Below are 25,893 nucleotides of genomic sequence, written 5' to 3'. Positions count from 1 at the left end.
TACATTATACAAGTTTACCACTGTTCATCAGGGGAGCCTAGGTCCTCATCAAAACCATCTTGTTGTGCCCTTTTTTCAGACATGAGATTGGATACTATCCACAGTTCCATTTTTAATGTGGTTGGCCCAACACTTTGGAATAATTTGCCTTCTCATCTGAGACTGGAAACCTTTTTCCAGACTTAACTTTAGCAGTTGTTCTCCAAGAACAGTAGGATGAATATTCTTACTGATAGGTGATATCATTTGACTGGCATGGCAAGCGCTCCCCAGCATTCTTCCAAGTTGCCTACCATGCATACTTCTCTTCCCATCTGCCATCATTACATGGGACAAGCTTAATCTAGTACAGTAGCTTATAGAATTCAGTTCCAAGGGGAAATGGGTGGGGCATTAAGAATATTCATGCTGCTGACCTTGGAGAACATCTGCTACAGGTGAGTGACTTTGTTTTCTCCGAGGACAAGCAGGATGGTAATATTCTTATTGATGGCAATCCCTAGTTACCAGGCTGCTTTGAAAAGGGGAATATGCTCAGGGTCTGCAATAAGCAAGGTCTGAGGTGGAAACAGTTAAAAGATACAACTTTTTATTTTGTGTATGATGTTTTTTAAATTCTGTTTTAATAAACAGCTCCCCCCAAGGCCCATTTGTTTCTGTTCCAGGCTGAGTGGAGGAGTAGCCTAATAGTTAATGCAACTGGCTTTGATCCTGGCAATTCCCACTTCAGCTCCTTGAGACCTTGGGCAAGTCACTTAACCCTCCATTGCCCAGGTACAAAATCTTGATTGTGAGCCCTCTAGTGACAAAGAAAAGCACCCGCATATAATCTGTACAGCACTGTGTACATCTAGTAGCGCTATAGAAATTAGTAGTAGTACAGTTGGATTCTAGACTAGAGAGTTGCTCAGGGATGAAAATTCTACCCATCCCCATCTATAGCCACTCAGATCCATTTCAGCCCCATCCATCCCCACAATTAATCTCCTCCATCCCCACCCATATCCTTGGAAGTCAACACTATTATTTACTTGCTCATAGTTCTCTGTTTCTTCCCAACCCCAACAGCTTCCTGTAGGTTTTTGGATGGTATTCACCATTTAACCAATGGAACAGAAGCCTCAGGCTGGTGTTCCAGCTGCCTCTCTGGGCATTCCAAGCATCAGTCTGGTGCTCCAATTGCCTAAGTGCATTCCAAGCCTCATTCTGGAGTGTAGTGACTAGAGATTTTGACTATGCTCCAGCAGAAATCCCACACAGCTTCTTCCATCCCTGCGGGAATCGCATGGCAACTTCTTCCATACCTTTCTTCCATACCCACGGGAATCCTGCAATCCCCATTCCTGTGCAGCTGTCTGTTCTAGACCCCAAATTGTGCAGCTCTCTATTCTAGACCTCAAATAAATTCTGAAGGGCTGTCATGTCGGGAGTCCTGCTCTAGGCAATAGTGAAATGTGAATGTGTGGACTGAAGTCCACTTGCAGCCCTGCAGATCTCCTCTAATAAAGGCTGCCGTTGAGTGGGCTACGGCACAGCTCTGACACTGTGAGCGTTTACATGACTGTAGAACAAGGTTTCTCAGCCCAGTTCTCGGGAAACCGCATCCTTGGTATGAAAGGATATTGCATCCCCTGGAGGGCAGGTTTTGGCCACAGGATTGCTTCCTGCTTTACCGAGGTGATTATCTCTTTTTAGGTGAGCTTCCCCCTCCAAAGTAGCAAAGGGGCTGCTGAACTGGAGGTGGGACTTATCTACTATGCCTTTATAGGTCTCCTCTATATGGCTCTCTCTCTTTCTTAGCTCCTCCAGCCTTAAGAGATTGGACTCATTTTCAGAGAGTCAGGAGCTCTTTGCGCACACAGTGCACACATATGACCTCTCGACAACTGGGAGATAATCATACATGTGACATTCAATGCAAAAGACCAAATAGCACCCATCTTGCTGCTGGACTGCAGTCTGCATCTTGGTTTTGGTGAGTTGTTTAGTTAGTTACACTTGCTCAAAAGGAGGGGATACTAAACTAATATAAAGGGCCTTAAGATTATTTGGTAGATTTTATGCTTTTATTTAGTGTTTGCCTCTCACCAAACTGAAAATAAATTGTTTAGGGCAAATAACTTGCTGATGAAAATACCTTGGGGTGACAAATTTCCCATCTGTCCTCTTAATTGAGATAATTGACTATAAGTTAAGAGATGTGCCTGGGTTAGGTGAGGAGGATGGGTGGGAAAGAAGACTAAGGCAAAATAGTGTAGACATAATAAGTATCCAATACTAACTTTTTAATTATTTTTTTTTACCACTCACTATTAATTTGAAACTAAGGGAAAGCATTGTTAGACTATTTAAACAAGATACTAACTAATGTTTGTTTCGTTTAATGCAATTAAAACTGATTTTTTTCAGTAATACTACAAATTTTCTTCTCTCTTAAGCTTTGTCACCAAATCTCCCAGCGAAGTAATATTCTTTTACCCAGTGAGGTCTCTTTTCTCAGAACTCCCTCTGCTAATAGATGTGGTCAAGGCAGGTTTAAAAAGGATTTAGAGTTCTTGGAGGAAAAGTCTATAAACCATTAGTGGCCATATAGACTTGGGATATGAATGAGGAATTTGTTTACTCTTTGGGATCCTCATTACTGAGACAGAATGCTGCCAGCACGGCACATCTTATGCTCCTACATAATTTGTGCATTTTTCAACCAAGTTGTTCATGTCTCTGTTTCACTTATGGTGTTCCTTAGATTTGATGTACTTTTGGATGATCTGAAGACTTCACCTGTGTCTCAAGGCCACAGCCCTAGAAAGAGACTTCAGTTTCTCTCGCTTGATACTGGAGGTAATGTATGCTAAGTGATTCATTCTGTAGTGCAGACTTCAGTAGCCATTTTGATCCAGTAGAAAATTAGATTATTTGTGGCTCTATCTTTCATTAGACTGATGTCAGAATAACTGAAATATGGCATGATATGTGAGCTTTCAAGACTGCACAGGTTTCTTGTTTAGAAACATATAGTATGGCATGCTAGGAAGAAGCATTAAGTCATGCGTTTTTTAAAATGACAAAGCAGTATGAAAAGTCAGTGGTTCTTCATCTCCTCCACTTGATAATAGATAACCACCTTATTGTCTCTGAAACTGCACCTCTTGGAATGAAAACTGAAAGTACAGTCGATGGGCCTGCCTTGGAGAACCACAGTGCAGCATCTACATATGACCAGTATGGTCCTGTATCATTAACCCCTTATGAGATGGAGTTCAGCTACAGAACAAGATTGAAAACATTGGCTGAAACAGAGAAGGTGTTTGATGAACTCATACAGGAAAAACAACAGGTAAAAATCTGAGATCAGTTGTTCTTTGCAGCCTGTGGACAGTTTCAGTTCCCTATAAATCAGTTTGTTTATTTAGAATTTGATATACCACTGAAACAGAACAAAGTGGTTCTTAAAACCAAAAATAGAAAAGAACTTCATAAAAGTAAAGTAAAGACCTATCTCAATATTCACAAAGTTACCATACATCAACATTTTTTTTTAAAAGATCAGGTATTATTCAGGCGGCATAAACCAACATGACTAGTAAATCTTCCCTGCCCCTTCCCAGTGCACATCAAAAGTCTGGTTAAATAGATGGGCCTTTAGCAAAGTCCTAAATCCTTTAGGATTAGATTACGACCTAATTCTTCTAGGGAAATTACTCCACAGTGAGGATGCCAACCAAAAAAGCCTCTCTTCCAAGTAACCTCCAGAAAGGCCCTTGAGAAATGAGCTATAACCATCCTGAGGTCCTGAAGCGATCTAAGTGCTCGAGGTGGGACATAAGGGATGGTCATAGAACGTAAATATGAAGGAGATTGTTCATAATATGCTTTATGGGCAATGCTCAAGATTTTAAATGTTACATGATAGCTTACAAGTAGCCAATAGTAGGATCTAAAAAGCGGGGCAACATGGTCAACTTTTGTGCTTTTCCTAGCAATTCCATTTGGCGAGTTCTGTAAAGTTTGCAATCGTTTTAGTTTGCCATTTTCTTAAACCAGCATACACAATGCTACCATAATCCAAGTAAGATATAAGTGCATTTATTAATGTATGTAATGTCGAATCATCAAATATGTAAGAACAAATTAGCCTCAAAAGTATAAAATCCTTTCTTTTAACCCTGCTGAAATATGGTTTTTAAAACTAAGTTTATGATCAGTAATGATTCCTAAATATTTAAAACTGTCTACAGGTATCACACTTTTACTGAACAGAATGGGATTCAGTGTTGGTCTATCATTCTCTGAGATCCAAAATACTGTGGTTTTTATCCATATTCAAACCAGTTTCTGGTGAAATTCTAGCAAGGTCTGCATAGCAATAAACACTGAACCCAAAACTTTGTATTAGAGTAATAGAGGGCTAATGAAAACATTCAAAAAATAGGGGATAACACAAATCCCTGTGGTATTCCACAAATCAAGTGATATTTCTTAGAGAATGTATTATTCAAACCAACTGTATATGATCTCTTAGACAGGAAGCTAGTGAACCATTTTAGTGCAGTGCCTACAATTCCAATTGATTGCAGATGATCAGTAAAGCAATTTGTGATCTGCTGGATCTAGTGAGACTACAAGTCCACAAATCCATTGTCTTAACAGTTCATAAAGTTCATTAACAACTATGCCTGCTGGTAAAACCTGATTGATAAGGATGCAATGTAATCTTTCTATTTATAAAATTGTTCGGTTGTCTAAGTACAACTAGTTCAGGAACTTTGGTGAAGAAGAATAAATTTGAGATAGGTCTGTAGTTCTGCACTACAGAGGTTTTTCTAAGTTTGATTTCAAAATCAAAAAAAAAGGAGTGGAGGAGTGGCCTAGTGGTTAGGGTGGTGGACTTTGGTCCTGAGGAACTGAGTTCAATTCCCACTTCAGGCACAGGCAGCTCCTTGTGACTCTGGGCAAGTCACTTAACCCTCCATTGCCCCATGTAAGCCGCATTGAGCCTGCCATGAGTAGGAAAGCGCGGGGTAGAAATGTAACAAAAATAAAATAGATACTATTGGAGATTCTACATGGAATGTTGCTACTATTGGAGATTCTACATGGAATATTGCTAGTCCACTAGCAACATTCCATGTAGAAGGCTGTGCAGGCTTCTGTTTCTGTGAGTCTGACGTCCTGCATGTACGTGCAGGACGTCAGACTCACAGAAGCAGAAGCCTGCGCGGCCACATTGTTGATCCATGTAGAATCTCAAATAGTAGCAACAGTGGAGGAGTGGCCTAGTGGTTAGGGTGGTGGACTTTGGTCCTGGAGAACTGAGGAACTGAGTTGGATTCCCACTTCAGGCACAGGCAGCTCCTTGTGACTCTGGGCAAGTCACTTAACCCTCCATTGCCCCATGTAAGCCGCATTGAGCCTGCCATGAGTGGGAAAGCGCGGGGTACAAATGTAACAAAAATAAAATAGATACTATTGGAGATTCTACATGGAATGTTGCTACTATTGGAGATTCTACATGGAATGTTGCTACTATTGGAGATTCTACATGGAATGTTGCTATTCTACTAGCAACATTCCATGCTGTGCAGGCTTCTGTTTCTGTGAGTCTGACGTCCTGCACATACGTGCAGGACGTCAGACTCACAGAAGCAGAAGCCTGCGCGGCCACATTGGTGATCTGCAAGGGCCGACTTCTACATGGAATGTTGCTAATAGCAACATTCCATGTAGAATCTCAAATAGTAGCAACAGTGGAGGAGTGGCCTAGTGGTTAGGGTGGTGGACTTTGGTCCTGGAGAACTGAGGAACTGAGTTGGATTCCCACTTCAGGCACAGGCAGCTCCTTGTGACTCTGGGCAAGTCACTTAACCCTCCATTGCCCCATGTAAGCCGCATTGAGCCTGCCATGAGTGGGAAAGCGCGGGGTACAAATGTAACAAAAATAAAATAGATACTATTGGAGATTCTACATGGAATGTTGCTACTATTGGAGATTCTACATGGAATGTTGCTGTTCCACTAGCAACATTCCATGTAGAAGGCTGCGCAGGCTTCTGTTTCTGTGAGTCTGAGGTCCTGCACGTAGGTGCAGGACGTCAGACTCACAGAAGCAGAAGCCTGCGCGGCCACATTGGTGATCCATGTAGAATCTCAAATAGTAGCAACAGTGGAGGAGTGGCCTAGTGGTTAGGGTGGTGGACTTTGGTCCTGGAGAACTGAGGAACTGAGTTGGATTCCCACTTCAGGCACAGGCAGCTCCTTGTGACTCTGGGCAAGTCACTTAACCCTCCATTGCCCCATGTAAGCCGCATTGAGCCTGCCATGAGTGGGAAAGCGCGGGGTACAAATGTAACAAAAATAAAATAGATACTATTGGAGATTCTACATGGAATGTTGCTACTATTGGAGATTCTACATGGAATGTTGCTACTATTGGAGATTCTACATGGAATGTTGCTATTCTACTAGCAACATTCCATGCTGTGCAGGCTTCTGTTTCTGTGAGTCTGACGTCCTGCACATACGTGCAGGACGTCAGACTCACAGAAGCAGAAGCCTGCGCGGCCACATTGGTGATCCATGTAGAATCTCAAATAGTAGCAACAGTGGAGGAGTGGCCTAGTGGTTAGGGTGGTGGACTTTGGTCCTGAGGAACTGAGTTCAATTCCCACTTCAGGCACAGGCAGCTCCTTGTGACTCTGGGCAAGTCACTTAATCCTCCATTGCCCCATGTAAGCCGCAGTGAGCCTGCCATGAGTGGGAAAGCGCGGGGTACAAATGTAACAAAAATAAAATAGATACTATTGGAGATTCTACATGGAATGTTGCTATTCCACTAGCAACATTCCATGTAGAAGGCTGCGCAGGCTTCTGTTTCTGTGAGTCTGACGTCCTGCACGTACGTGCAGGACGTCAGACTCACAGAAGCAGAAGCCTGTGCGGCCACATTGGTGTGACTCTGGGCAAGTCACTTAACCCTCCATTGGCCCATGTAAGCCGCATTGAGCCTGCCATGAGTGGGAAAGCGCGGGGTACAAATGTAACAAAAAAAAAAAAATTGGTCTGATGATTGAGTGCTTCTATTGCTTAGGTAACACCTCCTCCTTGAGACAAGTTAATCATATGTATCAATAATGGGAGCAACCCATGTTGAGGCATCTTAAGCCAAGGATGGAATCCAAAACATTACTAGAACGTTTCACATAGGATACAATTTTAGATGAGGTAGTAAGAGAGCAAGTTTCTAAGTTGGTCATTTGTGAAGTTGGAAGGCTACCTGAATGTAAAGATAAATCCACATTAGAAATAGAACAGTCTGGCTTTATCTGAAAAGGATTTCTCAGATTCAATACTTTTGACTGTTGGAGCACCTGAGGGCAAAGGTAAATTAATCCAAGTAAATTCATAAAAAGAGAAAAACAGTTGATGAGATCTATTATCACTATTTATGGTTTTAGAAAAATAAACCTTTTTCACTAACAACCTATTTATGATAGTATTTTTGTGATTTGCGACATTGTAGTCATAGTTCTAAATGACATTTATGCTGAGACCTTTCCACATGCCTCAATTGATGCTTTATCATTCTTAATCCAGCACAATACCATCGGTTGTTGGATTTTCCCACTTGCCTTTTTCTCTAAGGAGCAAGTTTATTATTTTATTAGTAAGTTCCTCCTGTCAAATATTAGCCTGTTCCTCGATTTATCTAGAAAATCATTTGCAAAAATCGCAGACAGAGGTGGCATAGCATCCTGATTCACTTTATGAATTTCTTTAATTTTCATTTCCCTTTTCTTTGTGGTCAGCAAGGATCCTACAGCCACAGAGGTGGTGATTTCATTGCATAAGACATAAGCATCGCCACACTGGGACAGAACAAAGGTCCATCTAGCCCAGCACCCTGTCTATGACAGTGGCCCATCCAGGTCACAATCACCCGACAAGATCCACGGAGCAAAGCAGTCAGTACGGCTCCTAAAACTCAGAGTTCTAAAGGGATTTTTGAGCCTCTGTAGATATAATTGTTGCCAGCAATGGTTAATGTCATTTTATTTTCATCCACAGTACCTTTCAGTTAGGCTTAAGTTTTCTTTTTAAGATGTTTTCTTTTCAAGCTTCTCCTTCTTACCTACAAATGCACTCAGTCTGCAGCCCCTCATTACCTTTCTACCCTCATTTCCCCTTACGTTCCCGCCCGTAACCTCCGCTCACAGGGCAAATCCCTCCTCTCAGTACCCATCTCCACCACCGCCAACTCCAGGCTCCGCTCATTGTGCCTCGCCTCACCCTATGCTTGGAATCAACTTCCTGAGCCCTTATGCCAAGCCCCCTCCCTACCCATCTTCAAATCCTTGCTCAAAGCCCACCTCTTCAATGTTGCTTTCGGCACCTAACCTTTATACCTTTCAGGAAATCTAGACTGCCCCTATTTGACTGACTGTACATTTGTCCTTTAGATTGTAAGCTCCTTTGAGCAGGGACTGTCCTTTTATGTTAAATTGTACAGCGCTGCGTAACCCTAGTAGCGCTTTAGAAATGTCAAGTAGTAGTAGTAGATGTCCCTCCTGTGACAGAAAAATATCAATAATGGATGCCGATGAACCGCTGTAAATACACACACGTGTTGCCAAGAACCACATAGATAACCATGAGGGTATACGTTCGAGAGCTGCACGGGAACGGGATTCCCGCAGGGACGGAAGCAGGTCCTGCGGGGTTCCCGTGGGGACGGAAGCAGTTCTGCAGGGTTCCAGTGGGGACGGAAGCAGTTCTGCGGGGTTCCTGTGGAAGTGTAAGCTGCAGTGCATCAGCCTCTCATCTACCGAGTACTTTGAGTGCTGTCTCCTCCTCCTCCTCTTCCTCCTTGCTTTAACAGCGCAAATGTGGAAAGTCTTCCGTTAAGGAGGTGGTAGAGACACAAATGATGATGGAATTCAAAAAGGTTTGGGATGAACACAGAGTATCTTTAATTAGAAAATGGAAGTTATAAAAATCCTAACCTTAAATGGCTGCATGTGTGTGGATGTGTCAAGTGACGCTTAGATAGCGACTCTGGCTGTGATTAACTAGGGCCAATACCAGGCAGACTTGTAGGGTCTGTGTCTAATATATGGCAGTCTGGTTTAGGATGGGCTAGAAAGGGCTTAGACAGCAACTTCAGTGGCTGGAACATAAGGACAGTGCTGGTCAGATTTTTACGGTCTGTATCCCACAAATGAGATGACGAATAGACTGGAGTGAGCTTCAGCGAAAACTCCAGCAGCTGGAACATAAGTATAGGGCTAGATAGACTTCTATGGTCTATGTTCCAGAAACACGAAAGAAAGTATATAATATCACACTCGTTGATTTAATCATGAATTGATAATGAGTGTGACTATTGGGCAGACTGGATGGACCGTTCAGGTCTTTATTTGCTGTTACTTACTATGTTACAATTAATCCTCTTTGCTCCCGGGCTGATGCGCAGACCTCAGCTCTGACACAGGCAAGAGCATCAGATGTCACCTGACCTACTAGCGCATGCATGTGGTGACCTCTCAGCACACAGTGCCAGAAATCAGAGACAAATCTTACATGTGCACACCAGAGTGTTCTAAGTTTCAGCTTCCATTCCTTCCTTGCCTACAGTGATGTGGCTCAAATCCAGAGAGAGACTGAGGGAGCTGACCAGAATTTTCTTTTATGTACCATTAAATTCTTGCGGGGATGGGTTAAATTCTTGCGGGGACGGGTGGGGATGGGTAAGATTCCGGTGGGGATGGGTGAGATTCTAGCAGGGATGGGTAAGATTTCTGTCCCCGTGCAACTCTCTAGTATACGTGCACAAGCAATGCAGGAAGGGGTTGAGCGTGAGTTTACCTTGCACAGCATACATATCTACACATTACATTCAAATGAATGCATATCAGGCCATCAAGTATGCTGCAGCTGTGCACAAAAGAAAAATATGGTCTCTTGACACGTGGCTAGGTTTCTGCACCAATGCAAAAAAACAGAAGAAACAAGTCTTCGCAAAGAATATGATAAAAAAACAAAACAGCGAAGAAGACAAAAAATAATAATAAAAAGGACGATGCTTCAGATGATAATCCAAATAAAAATTCAATATTTATTGATCGTTGAATAGGACTCGACACAGCTATGTTTCGGCCCACAGGACCTGCATCAGGAGTTTTCCATGATCATATGAGTCAATCCTTGTATTCATTATTCAATTGTTGTTCTTGTACTGGAGCTGCAGCGTCTGTTGCAGCAGGATGAAGTAGTATTCTGAATGGCACCTCTCGAAGGATTTCTAATCTCAAGTGTAAATGCGGATCAAAAAATGCTTTCTGCACCAGCACCACTCCCCCTACCGGATCCAATCGCTCCCCTCCAACTTAATAAAACAAAATTCCCTGATGTCTAATGGCATCCTTCCCTCCCAACCCTAATGTCTAGGGCAATGACTAAAACAAAATTCCCATATATTGCAGACTGGCCCCACCTGGTGCACGTCATTTTGCAGATGCTGGAGGTAGCAGTGAGTGGGCATCACTCATGCTTCATTTGACGTTCAATCTGGAGGGGGTCTGAGCGAGGGGTCAGGCTGGGGGGGGGGGGGGGGGTCTCCACTGGACACCAAGGATTTTAAGAAAAATAAAAAAAAAGGGTCAAGTGGAAAGGGTGCCACTAGACATCGGGGAATTTTTAGTCTGAAGGGGGAATCCAATTTGGTCAGTGGAGGAGTGTCCACTGCTGATCAGATTGAAAGGGAAGGGAGATCGGGCCAGTTCTGACTTGTCTTCAAGTTGATGGTTTTTGTGGGTTTTTTAAAATGTCACCCTTCCTGTCTGCCTGAGCCAGTCCCCACACAGGCACTGGCAGGAAGGGTGACATTCTCCGAGGACAAGCAGGCTGCTTGTTCTCACGACTGGGTGACGTCCGCGGCAGCCCCCACCAACCGGAAGAAGCTTTGCGGGCGGTCCGCACGCAGGGCACGCCCACCGCGCATGCGCGGCCGTCTTCCCGCCCGTGCGTGACCGTTCCCGCCAGTCTTTTCTTTTCCGCGCCTGGAGAGAGACGTGTTCACCTCTCTCTCTTCCTCAGCCCCGGAAAACTGTCGCGTTGTTCGCGAACCTTCGTTTATTTTCGTTTTATTTTGTTCCGCGTTCTTAAAAATTTTCTTTTTCTGTAAAAAAAAAAAAAAAAAAAAAAACGCGCTGTATTTTCCCTCGTTTTCTAGCGGGTGCATCGCGTTGCGGCCTTGTGGTCGCGCGGTCGAGTTGTTTTTCGAGTTGTGATTTTACTGCCACCATCGATGACTTTGATTTCGCCGACGCGATTTTTCCGTCGATGTCCTCGAAGGTCCCGAGTGGATTTAAGAAGTGTGGTCGGTGCGGCCGGCCTATCTCGCAGACCGACACGCTTGGTGCCTCCAGTGCCTCGGGCCGGAGCACGATACCAAGTCGTGTACTTTGTGTCTTGGTCTCCGGAAACGGACTCAAGTTGCGAGGCAAGTTCTTCGGGACAGTCTTTTTGGAACTTGCGCCAGCCCCTCGACGTCGACCTCGACAGCATCGGTATCGATGGCCGGTTCTTCGGTACCGGTATCGATGTCCACGAAATCGGCACCGATGGTATCGACCCCAGGAGCACAGGTCCCGTCGGCCTGCCGGTCCTCCGGTGACGGTAGGGGTGAGAGGCCGCGTGGGCAATCGGCCCCGGTCACTCCCTCTGCCCATGGCCCTCGGGACCGAACCCTGTCTGACCCGGTCCCTCGAGACCGAGGGGGATCGACCTCCTCCTCCTCCATGCCGCCTAGCGCCGATGACGGGCATCGCAAGAAAACAAAGAAGCACCGTCATCGGTCGCCATCGATACATCCGGCCCCCGGCGCCGGAGAGGAGTCGACGCCGAGTAAGCGTCAGCGTCAAGAGGAGAGGTCCCCCTCGGTAGTGGAGGTACCGACGCATCAGGGTCCCAGCACTTCGGTGCAGTCTCCTGGACCCGAGCAGCTTCCGGCACCGACGCCTCTACCGCCCCCCCCGTCTTTCCCAGCAGCGGGCCTGGACGAGTGCCTCCGAGCCATCCTTCCGGGGATCCTGGAAGGGCTGATGCGCCAGACTGTGCCGGCGCCGGGGGTGCTTGCGCCCTCGGCGCCGTTGACTGTGGCGCCGGCGAGCTCTAGCCCGGTGCCGACGCCGCTTGTGGCGCCGGTCTCGACCGCCACGCAGGTGGAGTCCCCGTCGACGTCAATGGAGGGAGCTTCGTCCCCGCCGGCGCGGGAGTCCACCGCTCGACGACACCGAGGCCTCGGTGCCTCGACGTCGAGCCGGGCCCGGTTGAGGACTCAGCTGCATGAGCTTATGTCCGACACCGAGGAAGAGGCCTCGTGGGGGGAGGAGGAGGACCCCAGATATTTCTCCTCAGAGGAGTCTGTGGGCCTTCCCTCCGACCCCACGCCTTCACCAGAGAGAAAGCTCTCGCCTCCTGAGAGCCTCTCCTTTGCCTCCTTTGTCAGGGATATGTCTATATGCATTCCCTTCCCTGTGGACTCTGTGGATGAGCCGAGGGCTGAGATGCTCGAGGTCCTCGATTATCCATCACCACCTAGAGAGTCCTCCACGGTACCATTGCACAATGTCCTCAAAGAGACACTGCTTCGGAACTGGATGAGACCATTATCTAATCCCATCATCCCCAAGAAAGCAGAGTCCCAGTACAGAATCCACTCGGACCCAGAGTTAATGCGGCCCCAATTGCCTCATGACTCGGCGGTCGTGGATTCTGCTCTTAAGAGGGCACGGAGTTCGAGGGATACCGCCTCGGCGCCCCCGGGGCGGGAGTCTCGCACTCTGGACTCGTTTGGGAGGAAGGCCTACCAATCTTCCATGCTCGTTAACCGCATCCAGTCTTACCAGTTCTACACGAGCATCCACATGCGGAACAATGTGAAGCAACTGGCGGACCTGGTTGACAAGCTCCCGCCGGAGCAGTCCAGGCCTTTTCAGGAGGTGGTCAGGCAGCTGAAGGCGTGCAGAAAGTTCCTGTCCAGGGGTATATATGACACCTGTGACGTAGCATCTCGTGCTGCGGCCCAAGGTATAGTGATGCGCAGGCTCTCATGGCTGCGTGCCTCTGACCTGGACAACCGCACCCAGCAGAGACTGGCTGACGTCCCTTGCCGGGGGGATAATATTTTTGGTGAGAAGGTCGAGCAGCTGGTGGACCAACTGCATCAGCGGGAAACCGCCCTCGACAAGCTCTCCCACCGGGCGCCTTCAGCATCCACCTCAGCAGGTGGACGTTTTTCCCGGGCCCGGCAGGCTGCACCCTATGCTTTTACCAAACGTAGGTACACCCAGCCGGCCCGAAGGCCTCGTCAGGCACAGGGACAGCCCCAGCGCGCTCGTTCTCGTCAACAGCGTGCGCCTAAGCAGCCCCCTGCGCCTCCACAGCAAAAGCCGGGGACGGGCTTTTGACTGGATCCATGGGAACATAGCCGCCCTCAAAGTGTCCGTACCGGACGATCTGCCGGTCGGAGGGAGGTTGAAATTTTTTCACCAAAGGTGGCCTCTCATAACCTCCGACCAGTGGGTTCTCCAAATAGTGTGGTGCGGATACGCCCTGAATTTGGCCTCCCTGCCACCAAATTGTCCTCCGGGAGCTCAATCCTTCAGCTCCCATTACAAGCAGGTACTTGCAGAGGAACTCTCCGCCCTTCTCAGCGCCAATGCGGTCGAGCCCGTACCACCCGGGTAGGAAGGGCAGGGATTCTATTCCAGGTACTTCCTTGTGGAAAAGAAAACAGGGGGGATGCGTCCCATCCTAGACCTGAGAGGCCTGAACAAATTCCTGGTCAAAGAAAAGTTCAGGATGCTTTCCTTGGGCACCCTTCTGCCAATGATTCAGAAAAACGATTGGCTATGTTCCCTGGATTTAAAGGACGCATACACTCACATCCCGATACTGCCAGCTCACAGACAGTATCTCAGATTCCGCCTGGGCACACGGCATTTTCAGTATTGTGTGCTGCCCTTTGGGCTCGCCTCTGCCCCACGGGTGTTTACAAAGTGCCTCGTGGTGGTAGCGGCGTATCTACGCAAGCTGGGAGTGCACGTGTTCCCATATCTCGACGATTGGCTGGTCAAGAACACCTCGGAGGCAGGAGCCCTCCGGTCCATGCAGTGCACTATTCAACTCCTGGAGCTGCTGGGGTTTGTGATAAATTACCCAAAGTCCCATCTCCAGCCAACCCAGTCTCTGGAATTCATAGGAGCTCTGCTGAATACCCAGACGGCTCAGGCCTTCCTTCCCGAAGCGAGGGCCAACAACCTCCTGTCCCTGGCTTCGCAGACCAGAGCGTCTCAGCAGGTCACAGCTCGGCAGATGTTGAGACTTCTGGGTCATATGGCCTCCACAGTTCATGTGACTCCCATGGCTCGTCTTCACATGAGATCTGCTCAATGGACCCTAGCTTCCCAGTGGTTCCAAGCCACCGGGAATCTAGAAGATGTCATCCGCCTCTCCACCAGTTGCCACACTTCACTGCTCTGGTGGACCATTCGGACCAATTTGACCCTGGGACGTCCATTCCAAATTCCACAGTCCATGAAAGTGCTGACGACGGATGCATCTCGCCTGGGGTGGGGAGCTCATGTCGATGGGCTTCACACCCAGGGTCTGTGGTCCCTCCAGGAAAAGGATCCGCAGATCAACCTCCTGGAGCTCCGAGCGATCTGGAACGCACTGAAGGCTTTCAGAGATCGGCTGTCCTGCCAAATTATCCAAATTCGGACAATCAGGTTGCAATGTATTACACCAACAAGCAGGGGGGCACCGGATCTCGCCCCTTGTGTCAGGAAGCCGTCGGGATGTGGCGTTGGGCTTGCCAGTTCGGCATGCTCCTCCAAGCCACATACCTGGCAGGTGTAAACAACAGTCTGGCCGACAGACTGAGCAGAGTCATGCAACCGCACGAGTGGTCGCTTCATTCCAGAGTGGTACACAAGATCTTCCGAGAGTGGGGCACCCCCTCGGTGGACCTTTTCGCCTCTCAGACCAACCACAAGCTGCCTCTGTTCTGTTCCAGACTTCAGGCACACGGCAGGCTAGCGTCGGATGCCTTTCTCCTTCATTGGGGGACCGGCCTCCTGTATGCTTATCCTCCCATACCTTTGGTGGGGAAGACCTTACTGAAGCTCAAGCAAGACCGCGGCACCATGATTCTGATAGCGCCCTTTTGGCCCCGTCAGATCTGGTTCCCTCTTCTTCTGGAGTTGTCCTCAGAAGAACCGTGGAGATTGGAGTGTTTTCCGACTCTCATTTCGCAGAACGACGGAGCGTTGCTGCACCCCAACCTTCAGTCTCTGGCTCTCACGGCCTGGATGTTGAGGGCGTAGACTTCGCTGCGTTGGGTCTGTCGGAGGGTGTCTCCCGTGTCTTGCTTGCCTCTAGGAAGGATTCCACGAAAAAGAGTTACTTTTTCAAGTGGAGGAGGTTTGTCGTTTGGTGTGAGAGCAAGGCCCTAGAACCTCGTTCTTGCCCTGCACAGAACCTGCTTGACTACCTTCTGCACTTATCAGAGTCTGGCCTCAAGACCAACTCAGTAAGGAATCACCTTAGTGCGATTAGTGCTTACCATTATCGTGTGGAAGGTAAAGCCATCTCTGGAGAGCCTTTAGTCGTTCGATTCATGAGAGGCTTGCTTCTGTCAAAGCCCCCTATCAAGCCTCCTGCAGTGTCATGGGATCTCAACGTCGTCCTCACCCAGCTGATGAAACCTCCTTTTGAGTCACTGAATACCTGCCATCTGAAGTACTTGACCTGGAAGGTCATTTTCTTGGTGGCAGTTACTTCAGCTCGTAGGGTCAGTGAGCTTCAAACCCTGGTAGCTCATGCTCCATATACCAAATTTCATCACAACAGAGTAGTGCTCCGCACCCACCCAAAGTTCCTGCCGAAGGTGGTGTCGGAGTTCCATCTTAACCAGTCAATTGTCTTGCCAACATTCTTCCCCAGGCCGCATACCCGCCCTGCTGAACGTCAGTTGCACACATTGGACTGCAAGAGAGCATTGGCCTTCTACTTGGAGCGGACACAGCCCCACAGACAGTCCGCCCAATTGTTTGTTTCTTTCGACCCTAACAGGCTAGGGGTCGCTGTCGGGAAACGCATCATCTCCAATTGGCTAGCAGATTGCATTTCCTTCACTTACGCCCAGGCTGGGCTGGCTCTTGAGGGTCATGTCACGGCTCATAGTGTTAGAGCCATGGCAGCGTCAGTGGCCCACTTGAAGTCAGCCACTATTGAAGAGATTTGCAAGGCTGCGACGTGGTCATCTGTCCACACATTCACATCACATTACTGCCTCCAGCAGGATACCCGACGCGACAGTCGGTTCGGGCAGTCGGTGCTGCAGAATCTGTTTGAGGTGTAAATCCAACTCCACCCTCCAGGACCCGCATTTATTCTGGTCAGGCTGCACTCTCAGTTAGTTGTTCTTCGTAGGTCAATTTTCTGATGTATCCTCGCCGTTGCGAGGCTCAATTGACCTGGGTTCTTGTTTTGAGTGAGCCTGAGAGCTAGGGATACCCCAGTCGTGAGAACAAGCAGCCTGCTTGTCCTCGGAGAAAGTGAATGATACATACCTGTAGCAGGTGTTCTCCGAGGACAGCAGGCTGATTGTTCTCACCAACCCTCCCTCCTCCCCTTTGGAGTTGCGTTTCATCATTTTTGCTTGTCATTCAACTGGCGGGAACGGTCATGCACGGGCGGGAAGACGGCCGCGCATGCGCGGTGGGCGTGCCCTGCGTGCGGACCGCCCGCGAAGCTTCTTCCGGTTGGTGGGGGCTGCCGCGGACGTCACCCAGTCGTGAGAACAATCAGCCTGCTGTCCTCGGAGAACACCTGCTACAGGTATGTATCATTCACTTTCCATAATGAGCTGTTGATTGCTGCCATAATTTTAGTGCAGCAGTAAAATTTGCATTCTCAATGTATATATCATGCCGTGGTAAGTTTGAAAATCTAATTTCATGGTAGAGTTGTGGCTCTACTATGAGGCTTTCTGCACTGGCCCCTGAGATAATGAGTTTAGCGCATAACCTATCTTCTAGGGACGATAGTTTGGTGAGGCAAGTCATGAAACTGCTAGGGCACGTGGCTGTGACTATATACCACGGTGTCACCAGCCCATGTACAAATGAGGGAGGCACAGTGATACCTGAACTTGCAATGGAACGAAAATATGCGACCTCTATCCTTTTATATAGGGATGGAGGGGAAGGGGGAGTACGTGTCCCCCAAAACTTCAGTTGATTTTAACTGATGTGTCTAAGACAGGATGGGAAGCCCATTTAGATCATTTACAAACTCAAGGCACCTAATCAGTGAAGGAGGCACTGGATAGCCTCAGATGCATTTGCAATCTCCTCAGGAGGAAAGGTACTGTTCACCTCTCCAATTCTGCTCATTTCCAAGACTTCAGAAGGTAGGCACAGATTCTGCATACTCAATCCTGATCCATATTGTCCAAGAGAGTCTGGTTCCCTTTCTTGAGTCATATGGCTCAAGAGCCACCAGTAATGCTCCCAGGTGTAGTAGAACACCTCAACAGAGAGTAGGGAATCTTGTTCATCCCAATCTTTGCTCCCTAGTTCGGTCAGCATGGTTATTGAAAGTCGACTGACCATCTACTTGTGCACCTTGGACATTCAGGAGATTCTGTTGACTTCCAAAAGGAAATCAACTAGAGAGCTGAATAATCTGAAATGGAGAAGATATAGTCATCATTCAATATCCTTTTTTTTTTAGTTCATAATCTTTATTATCTATAACAGAAACAACACCTACAGAAAATTCAAGACTACCAAAAAGGAGGAATAACTTGCTGCTCTATAAAATTAGCAATAAGAGACTATACATTGAGAGCATGATGTCATCTGACAGATTTGCGTATCTGAGCTCCTGCCTCTATTTCTGTTATTTCCATTATCATACATTAAAAAAAGAGACCATACATCATTAAATCTAGAAAACAATCCCTCCCTCTCAGCAATAACTCTCATACGTTTGACAAACAAAACCTCACCACAAATGTACTGATAAAATAGTAGTATTTTTCCAATTATAAACAATTTCAAAGCAAACAAAAAATATTTAACATTCAAATACATCATAATATTCAAAAGAATGGCACACTACAATATCATAAGTCACTACAGTATCATAAGTCAAAGGGACATACAAATCAAAGATATTCTTAATACGTTGCTAAATTCCTCCCCAGTATGCGGACAAACTACCACAATAAAATAAATATGAGAAAGTGTTTTTGAAAGTTACAAGACCAACAATTAGGACTAACTAAATTATTAGCTCAAACTTTTAACTGGTGTCCAAAAAGCTCAATCTACCCCTGATATCAAGAGTTCCTGGAGCATTAAATTGTTCCACTTGTAGAGGGGATACCATCTTCTGGCTTATTACCCCTCTCCTAATATTGATTTTTAAATGTTTAGAAAGCATTCAAACAGCTTGGAAAAATTTGTTTAAGGTTTGCCCTGCTATATATGATTAACCATGTGTTCTGGTAAAGTTTTTTTTTTTTCTTGATGCCTAAAAACTAGGAGACATTTTTATACCCCATCAACATTCTTACATTTAGGAATTCTCTATCCAAAATACACTGGTTTCAACTGAATTGGAAGGGAAAAAACGAGGAACCATTGGGCTAAAAAAATTACAGATGATATTTATGATAATGGTATACTACTTTCCCCAGTGTGATAGAAATCCTGTAGCTTCTAGTGGGCATAAAATTTAATTTGATGAATAGCTATCATTAGTAGGTAGCCACAAGACAACCAGGCATCCCTGGGATTTCAGTTACTTCTAAATCCACCTTTGCTTTTCTCCTTACAAGATTAATGTGTTGTGTACTATATTCTTGAAGAACAATCCCTAACCACCTCTTCAATGCTGCCTTCGGCACCTAACTCTTACCTTCAGGATATCCAGACTGCCCCAATTTGACTGCCCCTATCGAATTGACTACTCACTTGTCCTATTAGATTGTAAGCTCTTTGAGCAGGGCCTGTCCTTTTATGTTAAATTGTACAACGCTGCGTAACCCTAGTAGGGCTTTAGAAATGTTAAGTAGTAGTAGTAAATCACACAATGTGACACCCGCCAACAAGCACTCTCCAGGGTAGCCCCCACACTCTGGCATGCACTCCCAGAAAGACTTTGTTTAACACAAGACTAAATCTACTTCATGAAGTAGGCGAAAGCTTAAGCCCTTAGTGGAAGAAACAACTAACTAGCTAGTTGTACACACAAGAGCTAATGGCGGTTGCACATACCATAGCAAAACTTGCTTATCAACTCTTACTCTAGCTGAGATCACTTTCACACACCTTTTCTGATTCCGCTTGCAATTTTTCCTTAATTTGGTCATACTTTTCTATCCTTCTTCTGTCATTCTGTCTTATGTGTCTACATGTCCCACCACTGCTTACACTCTAAGCTCTCTATTAAGATGTTTTAAAGTGTATTGTGTTGACATTGTAAGTAGCATTTGATGCTATAATCTGTACTGTTAGAATATTTTTACTGCTGTAATTGTTTGTTGCCTATGTCTGGTTTATTCTCGCTGTACACTGCCTTTGATGAACTTCTTCAAAAATGCAGTAAAGAAATCGTAATAAATAAACAAAATTCTCAAGTTGTATAATTACAGACAAAACTTTTAAATTAAACAGATTGAGGCGGCACTGAACCGGATGCCTTGTGCTGGAGGAAGACTGACCTTGCAAACAAGATTAAATAAGGTAAAAACATTTTGCACATAATACCTGATTCAAGTGACTTGTATCATGAAGCCTGTAGACCTCATTTGAAGCAAGGGTTAGTCAAACCTTGTGTGCTAAATGCTAAATAGTAGTAGTAGTAGTGCACATATTCATTATGCCAGTAGCTTCATTGTCAATAAAAGTTATTTTCTGTGTATAAAATGGGCTTTACATGTATAAAGTATGTGTATGTCTTTGTTTGGATTTAGCTCATGCCTTTCTCAAAGTTCAAAGTACTCTTCTGTATTGCTGGAGACTGAAAATGCATGTGTTGTTGTGAATGGAATGCTTGACTACCAGCAAATTAAGGAGGAAGTGTTTTCTGAGAGTTTGATATCCATTTATAATGTCACTCTCCCCAAGATTTTGTATTGAGGTCCTCAACACTATTGCAGTTTAATAGGGTAACCCAGATCACATGTGTACCGCTCTATGGAATTAGAAGATATGTTAATAAACAAGAGGAATATTACTGTGGTTAGAAATGTCCTTAGTGTTACTCAGTGTTAATGTTATGTATTCACTGCTGAATAAAAGGATTATCGATAAAATACTAGGGGTACATTGGAAGAAATACTGGCTAGATTTTAGCTGTGGCCATTTTCACCTGTTCTGGAGCAGGTGTAAATTTAATTCTCCAAGGACAAACAGGCCTATCTTATTCTCGCAAGTAGGTAATGCAGCCTGCTTTACCCGGTCCGGGTCTTACGGCAAGCATAAGAAGAAATTTGTGGAGCGTGAGACACGCTCCACCACGCATGAATGAGTGCTTTCCTGCCCACCGTGTGAAGAGTTGCTTTTTGACCACAGTGAGGAGAGGGTGCACTTTTTTTCACCACCTCCATACTTGCTTGGTCCAAGAACTTCATGCTTCCGGTGTGTTTTTCTTCGCCTTTTTGGCGGTCCCTTCCATTCGCGGAACTTTGTTTTCCTTTTTACTGTATTTTCATACTTTTCTGCTCAAATTTGAAGTTTCCTTAATTTTTTTGTGACAACCATTTTTGGGCCTTGGCCAGGTTCACTCCCTATTTTTTCTCGGGTGTCTCATCACTTTTTCCGGCACCCTCGCTTCTTTTAATTTAGCTGACAAAGTTTTCCCATCCATGTCCACTAAAGTTCCCAGTGCTTCAAGCGTTGAGCCTGGTGCAATCGAACAACCTCTGGAGCAGCCACCCTTTCTTGGTGTCTTTAGTGTTTAGGGGCCTGACCATAGCCCTGCAAACTGCAACCTTGTTCTTTGTATGAAGAAAAGGACACAGCTTTCCAGAGAGGCTCAACACAAGAAACGTTTTGGAGCCAAGTCCTGTTCCTTTGTGTCATCGGCATCGAGGTCGGAGGTGTAGGCATCGATGTTGAGCATCACACTGGTGTTGGGAGCATCGGTATGCATAGCTGCTGCTAGACCTACAAACACTGGGAGCAGTGGTGCGTCGAGTGGGTCTCCACCTATGCAGAGCCCCGGTACTGTCCATCATCTGACCCGACGCCAAAGCAGCTTGAGGATTCGACGGAGCCTTGATGACCAGCTTTGGGCGAAGGCCAAGAAGCATCATCATCGAACCCCCCTCCCCCTTAACACATGGTGTCGGGAGTTCTGGGGTGTTGAGGGATTCGGCACCCGACAAGCGTTGATGCTAGGAGGAACACTGTCCCTCCATACAGGAGGAACCGATGTGCTTTTCTACCAGCAGCCGGCTCCGGAATTGACCCTGACAGTCCTGCAACCTGTCTCCCAACCAGAGCCCCAGCTTTTGCTGATGGTCCTCAATGAGTTAATCTGGGCCTTGCTTCCTGAGCTATTTGATGGCCTTATGCAGTGGTGTGGATCGGCACCAGGGGTGCTTGTGCCTACCCTGCCTCAAATTGTGGCCTCACATGGCCCTCAGTCTGTGGTGCAGCCTCGACACCTGTACAGTGTGCAGCCATGGTGCTGACTGCCACCCAAATCGGGACCCCCCCTTCTTTGTTGGTGGAGGAAGCTTTGCCAGATGGGAACCAACTTCTCGATGCCATTCTCGAGGACATGGCTCCACTGCATCGAGGCATGGTCGGTCTCAACCCTCTGTTAGAGAGGTCTTGTCTGACTGATGAAGAGCGCTCATGGGAGCAGAGGAAGATCCGAGGTACTTCTCCTCAGACAAGTTGTACACCCTCTGAACCCTCCCCTCCACCCGCAAGGAGAAAGTCTCCCCCCAGAGAGCCTTTCATTTCCATCTTTTGTAAAGCAAAAAAGGGAGTAGGATGGTCTGACTCTTTCGATAACCCAGGTAGACGTATGGGGAGACAAAGTCTTTATTAATGATAATCAAATGACTCGACGCAGCAGTCATGTTTCGGAGCTTGCTTCAAGAGTCTTGTGATGTTCCAAAAGATTTGAGAGAACAACAAATTCTCTTGTATGATAAAGTAATGAGATTTCAACAATCCTAATCAGTCGGAAAAAGAACTTCCAAATTCTGCAGCAGCAATTTGACTGGAACTTCCATTCCAAGTTCTTCAGCTTTAAAAGGTGCTGATGACGGATGCATCTCTCCTGGGCTGGGGGGGGGTGGGGCTCATGTAGATAGGCTTCACACCCAAGGTGTTTGGTCCACCTAGGAAACAAATCTTCAGATCAATCTCTTGCTCTGGGTGACCTGGAACACTCTAAAGGCTTTCAGAGATCAGTTATCTCATCAAATTGTACCTATCCAAACAGACAGTCAGGTTGCCGTGTGTCACAAAACACCCAGCCACCTGCCTGTGGTTACCCCGCAGCCACTTAGATGGTCTATCCCCAGTACTTCTCAGGTCCGCCTGCACCTGCCACTTGTGCTCTACACTAGCACCCTCCTCCCACCAACTGGGTCACAACCTCCTCTGGGTGAGTCTCCCACTCTCAAATTATCCCCCATGATTTCTAGGTTACTGGGGCCACACTCCCAGTGCTCCCAGTTTTCAGAAAACACTTGCAGACCCCAACACACAAACCACCAGGATTCTTTATCAGTCCGGACAAGCAGGGCGAACAATCAATTGTTTATTCTCATAAAAATATTGATCAGTGGACAGAAAAAGTGCATTCAGCAAACAGTAACAGGTAACTGAAAAATTGATCAATTATAACACTACATAAACATTTGTTTACTTTCTAGAAAGTACCTGGGGAGATCAGGACATATAGCTGCTCACCAGTTATCAAATATAACTGTTTTACAGGGCTTCAGCAAAAAGCTTTTTCTCTCTCTTCTACCGGGCTGAAACGGGGGGGACCACTACAATCCAAATGAAAAAAAAGCTCCTGAGCCAATCAGAGCCCAGTCAAGTTTTAAAAGAAAGCTGGTTACATTACTATAGGCATTTCTGTTATCTGTGTTAACTAAAGAAGGGAAAGGTCAGTTCTTTGTAACAGCTTAAAACATAACATGCACCACCTGCCTTTCCCCTACGCCAGATGGCAAACCTCCTCCATTTGAAAGAATAGCACCTCTTAGTGGAGTCTTTCTTGGAAGCCAACAACACCCAAGGAAGCAAATTCTAGGTTCTCAACATCCAAGCTATGAGAGCCAAAGACTGGAGGTTGGGATGCAGAATAGACCCCTCATTCTGAGTGATGAGGATAAGCCTGCTTGTCTTCGGAGAAAGCAAAGATACTTAGTTGTAGCAGGTTTTCTTCAAGGACAGTAGGCTTATATTCTCACAATCACTCCCACCTCCCCTTGGAGTTGTCTCCTTCATGATTTTTCCTTTTTTGCTGTTATACTCGGCCTGCGTTACCCACTTGTGAGAATATAAGGCCTACTGTCCTCAGATAATACCTGCTACAGATAAGTATCTTTGCTGTGCGTAAAGTACATGTGTATATTGCAACTCCATCCAAATCCCTCTTCAGAACGTCTATATGGATCACATAAAAGTATGCATCTTGGCACCACACTTGCCATCTGGGGTGGTTTTATGTATGTGTAGAGTAGGCCACGATTACACAATTACCCCCTTAGAGGGTACTTTTATAAATCATTTTGATGCGTTCAAGGGCTCTTATAAAATTAGGTCAAACCTACAAGTATATTATGGGCATAAAGTGTGTGATAACATTTACACCTGCTCTTAAGCAGTTTAATGTCTATGCCATCAATCTAGGCATTATTTCTTCAGGATTTGTGCTAGTATAGAGACACACAGGCGCTTTTTTACCCTCTTGACCTAGGCCAGTGGTTCCCAAACCTGTCCTGGAGGTTCTCCAGCCAGTTATGTTTTCAGGACATTCATTGTGGATATTCTGAAGACCTGACTGGCTGAAGAGCCCCCAGAACAGGTTTGAGAAGCACTGATCTAGGCACCTTGTTTTAAAATTACCCCATTAAATATGAATGAGCCTGGACCTAAACCAGTTTGACACTGCTAGCAACAAAGTTTTCTCAAAGATAGTGCTGTTTTACTATGTGTGATGTTAAAGTAATCCGAGAAAGGGCTGCTTAATAATTTTTGTACACTGGACATCCTTTAGTATCTAATTCTGATGCTGGTAGAATGTTAGCATATATGTGACACAATTCTTTTTTTTTTCCTTTTATTTATTCATATTATTAAACTTATTACAAGAAAACATCTTGTTTAAGAAAGTATCCATTAATCAATAACACATTCAAACATAATATTAAGAAAAAGAAGAGGTGAAAAAACAAAATTCTTCACATTTTCACAAGAAAACAATTCTCAAGGCCATAAATTCGGATCCAAGATTTCGGAAATCTATGGGAGAAAAATATTACAAGGAAAAATAAAAGATTACAAGATAATGCTAATTCTGCTAAGCGGAGTTAATTCTTATAATTAGCGCTTATCCACTTTCGCTGAGGCTATAAGCGCTGAAACGTGGGCAGGTTCTGTAAATACATATTTTTTATCCCTAAACTTTATTATGCACTTGCAGGGGTATCTTAAAAAAAAGGTGCCCCCCCAAGCGCAGAATTTCAGGTCTAAGGAGCAGAAATTGTTTCCTTCATCGTGTTGTCTCCTTAGAGACATCGGGAAATAATAATACTTTGAAACCTAGGAAGGGTTTATCTTTATTACGGAAAAACAGATGAAAGATCCAACTCTTGTCTGGTAATAGTGCGACTAAACTCTATTGCTTGTGTAACAAACATATGTGGTGGTAATGCAGTACTTCTGATATTTTCTGCAGGAAGCTCTGGAAGATCGCTTGGAAAGAATTAATCGAAATTTGGGCTCAATCCGAATGACACTGAAAAAATTTAATGTTTTACGTACCTCTGCAAATCTCTGAAATTTTTTATTTTTTAAATGTAGAGACTAAAAAAAATCTTTGCACTACTATGTTTTCATACTCGAAGTCCAAATGTATTACAAAATATGTTGCTCATCAATTTTTAAATCATGTTCTTTTTACTCCATATTTTCTAATTCTTACAGATACCATTTTTATATACTTAAAATATTTTTGTTATACTGGTTTAGAATCTATCTGTGAATTGTATATTTTATTATCTAAAGTAACTTGTATTTTTTGAACTGTGGACTTGACCTCAATTTTAGAAGGCCAAGACAATTAAAATAATTACATAAGGTAGAAAAGTCATATTTTTGCAGTTCATTATTTTTGTAGAATATTTAATTGTAAATACTGTAATTTGACAATTTTTAATATTCACTTGGCTTTGTTATATCATGTATATATTTTATATATTTGTATTTGTTTTGTAAGTCATCTAAGCTGTTCTTAGCATTGCTGACTTGAAATTTTTTAAGTGCCCTCCCCTTCTTATGCTTTTAAGTTATTATTTTTATTAACTGTACTGCATCAGGAATTTCTCCTTTGGTGGTGGTGCTATCTACTGAAAGCATATTCTGCTCCCAGGAGGGAAGCTGGAGTTCCTGACTCCCCAAGTTTCAGTTGACTAGGTTAATGTAAATAGGAGGATGACTCTGATGCTTTGGATTACATTAAGTCTAACTAAAAGTATAGCAATAGGCAAATATTGTATTGTAAAAGAAAGGTAAATACTGTAGACATTGAGATGTGTAAATTACAGTACTTATAAGACTTTCA

At 45.2% G+C, this 25,893-nt stretch overlaps 1 protein-coding gene across 2 annotated transcripts in view; it reads left to right on the top strand.

Annotated features, from left to right (window-relative positions):
• Window positions 1-25,893, top strand: part of MPHOSPH9 (M-phase phosphoprotein 9) — a 146,121-nt gene extending 120,228 nt beyond the window's left edge. The window contains exons 22-25 of one of the 2 annotated variants that reach the window (XM_030219563.1): window positions 2,747-2,841; window positions 3,117-3,337; window positions 19,749-19,817; window positions 25,009-25,893. In XM_030219563.1, coding sequence (XP_030075423.1) covers window positions 2,747-2,841; window positions 3,117-3,337; window positions 19,749-19,817; window positions 25,009-25,110 — 487 coding nt within the window. In that variant the 3' untranslated portion in view covers window positions 25,111-25,893. Of the gene's footprint in view, window positions 1-2,746; window positions 2,842-3,116; window positions 3,338-19,748; window positions 19,818-25,008 lie in introns of those variants that run through there. The other variant, XM_030219564.1, reaches the window with a different exon arrangement.

This window comes from Microcaecilia unicolor, chromosome 11 (genome assembly GCF_901765095.1).
Source record: "Microcaecilia unicolor chromosome 11, aMicUni1.1, whole genome shotgun sequence".
Taxonomy (NCBI): domain Eukaryota; kingdom Metazoa; phylum Chordata; class Amphibia; order Gymnophiona; family Siphonopidae; genus Microcaecilia; species Microcaecilia unicolor.
Note: the sequence above shows the minus strand (reverse complement) of the source record. Positions and strands in the feature narration are given on the sequence as shown.